Source organism: Porites lutea, chromosome 4 (genome assembly GCF_958299795.1).
Source record: "Porites lutea chromosome 4, jaPorLute2.1, whole genome shotgun sequence".
Taxonomy (NCBI): Eukaryota; Metazoa; Cnidaria; class Anthozoa; order Scleractinia; family Poritidae; genus Porites; species Porites lutea.
This window is the reverse complement of record NC_133204.1, coordinates 7,081,968-7,090,948: the sequence shown is the minus strand read 5'-3', so window position 1 is coordinate 7,090,948 and position 8,981 is coordinate 7,081,968. Positions and strand designations below refer to the sequence as shown.

Here is an 8,981-nt window from a genome sequence, read left to right as displayed (position 1 = left end):
CCAGCTAATTTGCAGGTATGCCACTGCAAATAAAATAAATAAAATAAGAGATAAAAACAAATAAGACAATAAAAATTACCGTCAATTCGCTGTTAAGCCCCCCGAGGAATAAAGAACTAGAATACAAAGTGAAAAAGCTCAAGTACAAGACGTTACAGCCGAGGATCAAAAACAACGTCCAGTTCCAGCTGGTGAAGACAGTAAACCATCCTGGATCAGTCAAAATGAAGTTTTACGGTAGTTTTAATTAATACAGTCTATCGTTTATTAGTAAAAGATAATTAGGGGAGGAGAGGGGGGCTTAATAGAATATTACTTGGAGTAGTTCTGATCAGTTCTATGCCATAAACAAGGTGGTAGAAAATGGGTGCGTCAATTCGTTATCCTCCAGGTTCACACGAGTAAAGGGAGCCAAAATGAATGAACGAATGAAGAGTCGTGGATGAGAGAACAACAGACGTGCCCTCTTACAATATATTTTAACATGTGAACAGTAAGCTCGGACGTCAGCATACGAAGGCGCCACTGGCCATGGCAGCCGCTCTCAGTCCATTTGTGAGCATACTGTACCTACCCAACCCATGTGAATGATGTGATGAGTGAAGGTTGACCACAACACCGGGGTCTACGTCCCCTACTCTTTTCGAACAGTGGTGTGGGTTCTTTTACGTCCCACAAGAACCGGGTAAGTGTAAGTACTTTGAACGGGACCTACGGTTTTTCATCCTTATCCAAGAAGACTAAAAGTCTAACCGTTTTCAGACGTCATTACAAAGGCAGCACTTTCTTCTCAGTTATTTAAAGACCCTAAGTGTTGGTCCAGCCGGGGTTCGAGCCCGTGACTTCCCGCTCAGCAGACCGGCGCTCTCCCAACTGAGCTAACCAGGGACAACAACTGAGCTGAGCTATTGAGACACGAAGTTCCCGTGCTTAAAATAAGTGAGGTATTTCATTGCTACCTCTACTACGCACCTCAGTTTTTACCTATGCCCATTTTAACTGCGTTACTTCTCGCTGAGGCGAGGTTGCAACATCCTTTGCAAGATATCAGCGCTTTATGAAAGTGCTCCATCGCGACCATCTTACGGGAATCAGTAGACTGTCAAAACCCGGCTGGATTTAACGTCAACTGTTCGGAGAGAAATCAAGCAAGTTTACAAAATACGTTACTTTGTCCAGTTCACTAACATTCATTTAAAAAAAATTCTAGTAATGTAAGGCCAACTCTATTTACTTTCAATCTGCTATAACTTGCTCTCTTATTATGTTTTACCCATTTTTTTTATATCTTTAAGCTGTTGCAACTTTCTTCCTTTCTTCCAATCCGATAATAAATATATTTCAAATAGGCTTACTTCCAAGGGTCCTCTCCAACTCGACTCCCTGAGCGAGGACTCTGGGAACGAGGTTGACGAACACAGTGTTGAGAAATATTATCTAAATGGTATAACCCTTCTCTGTGCTCTAACAAGATGCAGTTTGGTGTGATCAGAGCTCTACCTATCAGATCCAGCTACGGAAAAAAGGACAAACAACTCTAACAAACCATAGACTCGCTAAAATTTTACAACTAGCGCTTTAATAGTTTGCGGCACAGCCAGGTGGACTGAATTTTAGCCAAAACCTTTGAAAGGTCTTTCACCTTTTCTGTTAGGTTTTCACTGGTAAGATATTGAGTCATACACAGCCACAGGTATGAATATTAGTTTTTAGCTGCTGTAATACTTTATGAAAGTAAGACAAGTAAGAACTCAGAAGGATCGATAACTCTCTAATTTGAACATTTGATGATGTCATGTAGCCTGAGAAAACAGCCGACATCTGGCGACGCTACCACTGGTATCCCCGCCAAATGACGTCTGAGAAACGAGCAATTGCGAAGTGGCCGCCCATTATGATAGAGCTTCCATTGCGACATACAGTCTTACAGACATCAGTGTAGACAGGGTACTTGGCGTTGACAAGTTCACTATTTTTCAGTTTAAAAATTGTGTAATTGACATAAGGTCAATTCTATCATTTTTTTTCTGCTATAACTTGCACTATAATTTCGTTTTATCTATTTTCTTTATAGCTTTTAACTGTTGCTCCTTGCACTGCATTTTTCCCCTTTTTTTCAAAATGACAATGAATTTAATTTGAAAAAAAGGCCAACTCTTGCCATTAACACGAAACTGTGGTTTCTATCGTTCATAAAATCACGAAATAAATCACAGATGCGTAATAAATGTGGCTATAAGCAACGTCGTCCCCAGGGTTTTTCCATTTTTTCAGGCGGAAGAGCCCCGGGGACGAGGTTAGCTTATGATTATCCCAGATGTGACAATGTTAGCCCGCATAACAGGTGTTTTGTGGGTTTTCAGGCGGGTGAGTGCTAGTTGCGAGACATGCTAGCCTGTTCTAGGTGTTTAGATATTTGAGAGTGGTGCGAAAGGAAAGCGGAGCGACAACAACAATGTAGGAAGGAAGGACAGCGTTGGGAACGCTTTTATTGCACGAACCAACCCCACCCCTCACTGTCTTTCTTTTTTCAAATTTCCTCACGCCGTCCCATTTTCTGAATGCTTTGAACCGTGCGGAGACACGTGAGAGAAGGGAAAGGAGAAAATTATTAATCAGGCTGTCACATCTGAGATACTCATAAGGGACTTATCCGGATATGACAGCCTAATTCTAGCCTTCGCAGCAAACATTATTGCTCTACTTCCAACTCAGTTTCGCGCTTTAATTCGAGTGGAAACCCTTGTCACGTGGGCTAGCCTAATTCCACATCCCTTGTCTTGGATGGCAGTGATGATAGAGGCCTGGATGCTTGATTCGTTCAACTTCAAGTGACATCATCAAGACGCGATCGATTAGATCCCAGTCTTCTCCGCCCCATTTGTATTGGTAGTCTTGAGTGTTCATTCCTGATTGGGCAAAGATAAGTTTTTCAAACAAATAGATCAGAGACAAACTGAAGCAACTTTTAAAATAACTGGTAAGTAAAAGGGTTCTTTTTTCTCGTTTGTAATTTAATCCAATTACTAGTAATACCTTTAAAATCGTACATGCATGTCATTGCGGAGTAATGATAGATCTTCGGCCTCGTCTTATTCACCCTTACACGTTAATTAAAAGGGAGTATAAAAAAGCTCATGACATTTTTCAAATCGCTGGGGAAATATAGAGCGTTTTCACTCACGTGGCCAGCATCTATGCTAATTCATTGGAACAAAAGAAAGTTTTTACATAAGAAAAGAGTTCAATTCCGACAGGGTTGTCTTGGTACACCAACATGGCCGCCGTTTCATTGCTTTGGAACACCAATATGGCCGCCGTGACGTCATGTGAAAACGCTCTTTACATCGGTGTCCTAATAGTTTATCTTATATGTGCCTTCATTGGTCTGGGTGGTTAGGGTTAGGGTTAGGGTTAGGGATGAGTTCATACATACACTCAAGCGGTAATGCTGACGTCCAATCTTACTTTTGGTTTTTGCAATTCAGCCACCGGTTAAATGTAAGAAAACTGGCACCAGCACATGTTTTCCGTTCGTGGTTCCCGCTTCTAATTCTAACTAGCACTTCAAACTTTCGTTAAGATACCACCCTGGATCTTGGCTTGCACCCTTTAGACGAGTCACTTTTAAGCCTCCCTCCTGGTCTTTTCCAAATCATTGAAGCAGACCAAATAACTTAAGCTGCAGTTTTTAGTTTCACATATTGCCTACCTCCTAATTTTGTCCAGTCTGACTTGTACATCGCCATAAGACCAAACCCGTTCATTTGCCAAAATCCTCGATGTTTCGATGAATCACTGTTACAATTAAGGCGACCAACTATAGGAAAATACACCATTCTACCAGCTATGGTGTTCTGTAAAATGATATATACATCACTGCTTCAGAATGAATGTTTAGTGCGATTGTATGCCCAGGAAAGTTTAGGTCTCCGTGTACAGACTTGAGACAACTCACGTCATTATAGCCTGAGAAAACAGCCGACATTTGGCGACGCTACCACTGATTTCCCCGCCAAATGAAGTATGAGAAACGAGCAGAGAAATTCCATACTGATGACGTGTCACTACCCAGATCTGGGTAGTGCTTCTTATTGGTCCTGCCGCGTCGGAAATTTGATTCAACCAATCAGATGCACTACCCAGATCTGGGTAGTGACACGTCATCAGTATGGAATTTCTACGCTCGTTTCTCAGACGTCATTTGGCGGGAAAACTAGTGGTAGCGTCACCAAATGTCGGCTGTTTTCTCAGGCTAACGTCATTAACAAGTAAAAGATATCCACAATTATTAGTGAGATAGATAGAAGTGCCCCACTATAGAGGATAAACTTGTGGACAACTTTGAATTTTTTCTTAAGACCATGGCAGCGAGTATTACTGCGCATGCTAAGGAATGCAAGTGCTCGTTTGGGCATTTTTGTCCCCAAAGCCACTCTGCTTAACCCTAACCCCTCGTTTCCAGATCATGCGACCAAAAGAAACGACGGGACGAGAATGTCGTCTGGGAGCGCAGCGTTTCTGTTTAAAAACTAGGAATTAATCAATTTTTTAGTTGTTGCTATCCTATATTTGTCACGTTTCCTGTTGATAACTTGCTCCAAAAACTGTTTTTTTGTGCATTGATTAACGTTTTTAAGGAAAACAGAATCTCTCTTATGTTGAGGCCTTTTCCACTTTAGTACACTTGCTTTTTTCAAGTAGAGTATTTTCCCTGGAAAATGAAGAAACTCTACTCCGTATAGGTTATCATCCGTAACATGTTAAATTAAAAAGTTAGACTAAATGTCATCAACAAACTTTCAAAATATTGTTTAGTCCTTAAACTCAGTTTTGTTTTTGTTATTCACCTTTGTTACCAGGTGGATTAAAATTTGAACCAAGATTAGTCAGGGGCACCCAAAGATGGTTTTCTGTGTGTCTGTTCGGAGAAGCAAATATTGCCTAGAATTTTCTATTGCTTGAGGACGGCTAAAAATTTCTAAATGATCGTTCCATTCATGTACAATTTTCGAGGCTTATCTAATAAACTCCCTACGATTTTCTGAAGTTTAATTTTCACATTTCACTACCCAGGTTAGGCTATTTTTCTTACAAAAAAGGAAAACAAAAATTTTCGAATTCGAAAATGTGATCTAGAGAGGCATCAGAAAAATCCTCATTTTCGTAAAACGTTGAATTGCATCTAAATTTTCGGGAAAATAATACTGAAGCCCTTGTTATTTCGAAAAGATTCAAGTTCTCCTAGGATGACCGAACAGATACAAATTTTATAGCGCCGCTTAGAATGCATTTCTAGAGATCCAAAAGTACTCTAGATAGCCTAAAAAGTGTTTTCAATTTATTTAGGAGGAAATCGTCGTTGGGTGCCCCTGATTAGTAGCTGATTAATAGGCCTTCTAGCTACAATCCTGGACAAAACTACTGGAGAAAATGTTTTCATTAATGCGCGCTACCTAACGCAACAAAACTATTTCCAAATCAACGGCTTTGCGTAAAGAAAACCCCCTCCCCCAGTTCAAAGTTGCTTCCTACAAATGCTTAGGGATCCGGCTTTCTTTTGAAGACCCAACGACACTGCTCCAGGGGAAGGGGCGGAGGGAAGAATCGGTCGGCTACGAAGTTCAGAAAAAATGCCCCCCAAGTATGCAATTTTCTCAACAGTTTTGTCCAAGATTGTAGCAATAGTGGCCATGTACAAATGCAAGCAATCCACTCGCATCTTTCTATTCATGTAATTTTATTCCCAAACGTAGACTTTGAGACACTTACTTTTCGAATACTATCCATAATATTGACGGGTACATCAATGTGCAGGTCGAACAAGAAGACTATGTCATGCGCATTGGGTACCACTTCAACAGCCTTGTTCAAAGCTAGTGTCTTATAAAATTTTCCGGTTCGTAATTGGACAACAGTATGCCTCCTATTGAGAAGTGATGTGTTGAATGCTTCATCTATATCAATATCTTTGCTTTCAAAATCAGCGATAATGACGTGAAAATTAGTATCACCGGTCAATACACTTGCAGTAGTGACCTGTTTGATGAAATGATGTATCCATTTTCCTTGCTCCTTGACAGGAATGATAAAGTAAATTGTGGCGTTGTTATTCCAAATCATTCCCTCAGGAAGACACAGGGTACCACTTTCTTTCTTCTGGTAAACGTGTTCTGTCAACCTAAATGTTTGATCGGTGCAATTTAAAGCGACTTCAAGATCCAGCAAGAAGCGATCACCATTCTCGGCGTCTGGTTTTTGAATCACGTTATTGATATTCTTTAAGAAAATGTCACTGAAAAAAGAACAAATGAAAATACAGCAGCACATAACTGGTTTTACACAGACGAACATCAGGGTGGGGCAGGGCAGAGCATTTGGTCGCTTTTTGACCGTTCTTACAGTCAAGCGATCTAGAGTCATGTACCAGCTCTCCTAACCCCAAAAGCCAATTGGTTCGATCACGTAACCGTGAAACAATATGAAAATAATAAGAAACAATGATGTGTTATTGTTTTCTGCGACTAATAAGGAAACACCTTACGAGCAGCTCCTACATTACTGGATCTAGAGAGTAGCTCTGGTGGCAGTGGTTCAAAGAGGGTCTTCAAATGATGGATAGCACCATCCAACGGATAAATCACCATCCAGTGGATAAGGATTAGAGGAGTCTTAGAGGAATATTGTCTGATCCACCTTTGGACAACTGGAGTCTGGAGTTGTGAATGTTTGACCATCTCGTTAGATTTCCTTTATTCACCATTTTCACATAGACTATTATTCCCCTTGTTTACCACCCAAAATTTTGCATAACCATTATCTTCGATTTCTCTTGGGACCAGACTATAATACGCAAGAGAAAATGGAAACAATGGATACAAGGTGCATTATGGTCTATGTGAAAATGGCGAGTACGTCTGTAATGGGTAGATTTTTCATATATGATTCCTATAGTGTAATGGGTAGATAGCTCATATATGATTCCTATAGTGTACCGATATATAGATTCTTATAGTGCCGTATTATAGCGCGCAATGTTGCCAGTCCGCTGGACAAAGTTCACGCGGCGTCTCTGAAGGATCGAGATTAGTTTGCCTCTCTGAGTTTTCAGACCAGTAGTTACAAGTTCAATTTGAAAATTCCGCCAAACCATAGTTCACCTTGTTAAGTCAGTGTCAAGTGTCTTCGAAAACCTTTTTTCCATTTTTGAATCCTCCATAACACACTCGGCTCGCCGCCCAATTTCCGTTTTCGCGTAGACTATTATTTTTTAGTTCTCCAGACAACTGCATTTGGAAACAATTACTTGGTACGTAAAAATTTGGGGAAGAGGGGGAGGGGCGTAAAACCTAGCAGATTGTATGGGGGATTCGAACTTGATCGTCAATGGTAAATATAGTTCTACAAAGATGGTATCAACTTATCGCGAGTGTCGATTGTTATGTTTCAAATAACTCTTAATAATTTCGCAGTGCTAACGCTGTGTTAGTTAGCAAACATTCGGAACAGGTTTGTATATAAAGCAGCTGGGGTTGTTTGTATACAATCCATTTCGACATCATGCGTAAGTTTCTAACTTGGGCTCCCCCCCCTCCCTCCTCCCTCCTACCAAAAAAAAATTAAAATTAAAACATCTTACTGTGCTCTCGGGGACCCGGATTTAAAAAACAAGAGAATTAACCCGTGCATCTTACTTAGTATAACACCTTTAAAGATTCATGACCGTTAGAAAATAGAAAATGGAAAATTTGAGGAAATAGTTAAAGATGAAGAGCTGGAGCCGTGATGGTAAGTTCTACTTCAAATAAAAAACACATACACCCTAATTACCCCTGAATATCAGTCAAATTTTTAAGAAAGTAACGCCACTTACTTCTGCCGTAAAATGGACATAAACTCGTTTACAATGCACTCAACTCTGTTCTTTTTTATTACAGGATTGGGTGATGCCCATTTCTGAATTTGTTCTTTGCTAAACATATCGGTATCGTCTTTCGGAAACACAAGGGATTCCTTTGTCAGCCAAACTCCCTGATAACGTTCGAGCTTTCTTCGCACCAAGAAACTGGGATTGTAACGGCAAGTTGGAAATAAAGTCATGTACTCTATTCTGTTCATCAGTGGCAGACGAAGAAATCGTTCCTGCAAATTGCTTTCAGTGCCGCTGTTGCACCGGCGGGGACTTCGTTCCAAACTATTGGTGCCATAAAAAGGAGATAAATACTTGGATAAAATAATTCTAAAGTTCGAGTTCTTTGAAGCGGAAGTGTTCAGCCAATGAACAGTGACAAAGGTTTCATCAGAACTTTGCCTGTTCACTGCAAGTGACTCCATGTAGTATTTCTTGCCAGCGTAAAGAGAGATTTCACTAGATATTTGGCCATGGTATTTATTATACTCTTCTTTTAAGGTGGAGGGCCACTCATCAGGCGAGTAGACACGTGCGATCAATTGGCTGCAGGCGGGGTGCTCATTCGGACTCAACCAAAGCTCAGATGGGCCACTTGATGTGATAGCAAACGTGTACTTGCCATCAACTTGCGGATGGATAAAACCAAAAATTCTTTGTCCTTTATTCGTTGAATCGTTGACTGTTCTGCTCTGAAAGTCCGTTATGAAAGAACGCTTGTTCGGAACGTTCGCAAAATGGGGCCAGTTTCGCAATGCGCCCATGGCCGTTTCAGATATATTCCACCAGACATGTTCGTTCATCATTCCGTGGTTCGTGTGGACTGTAGGAAAATTTTGTAGGGAAAACGAGATTCCTCCTTCTGCTTCTTCGTACTTCAAAATAATATTAGGAAATGACTCGGAGGAAAAGGTGAGTGTTTCAGAAAGCGTGTGTTGTATGTAAGGAAATATGAAAGACAGACTTCCTAATAGCGTTATTATGGCGAAGTACCGCTTGAGATACCTTGTTCGAGAAAGTATCAAAAACCTCGGCCAAGAAGCCATATGTCCTGAGATGAGTTTAAAAAGCA

At 40.6% G+C, this 8,981-nt stretch overlaps 1 protein-coding gene across 1 annotated transcript; it reads right to left on the bottom strand.

Moving 5' to 3' along the window:
* Window positions 1-2,253: 2,253 nt before the first annotated feature.
* On the bottom strand, window positions 2,254-8,740 carry LOC140935538 (uncharacterized). Its single transcript, XM_073385097.1, has 4 exons — window positions 7,874-8,740; window positions 5,773-6,295; window positions 3,713-3,857; window positions 2,254-2,909 (listed from the first exon to the last, which is right to left on the bottom strand). Exons 1-4 carry the CDS (start codon window positions 8,713-8,715, stop codon window positions 2,761-2,763), a joined length of 1,659 nt encoding a protein of 552 aa, XP_073241198.1. The 5' UTR covers window positions 8,716-8,740; the 3' UTR covers window positions 2,254-2,760.
* Window positions 8,741-8,981: the final 241 nt, after the last annotated feature.

Coding starts and splice junctions, on each gene's coding strand:
- LOC140935538 (XM_073385097.1), bottom strand. CDS start 8,715: ATGATGAACGAACATGTCTGGTGGAATATATCTGAAACGGCCATGGGC. Junction 6,296..7,873: donor ATGTCCATTTTACGGCAGAA/GTAAGTGGCGTT, acceptor TTCTTTTTTCAG/TGACATTTTCTTAAAGAATA. Junction 3,858..5,772: donor TTATGGATAGTATTCGAAAA/GTAAGTGTCTCA, acceptor ATCATTTTACAG/AACACCATAGCTGGTAGAAT.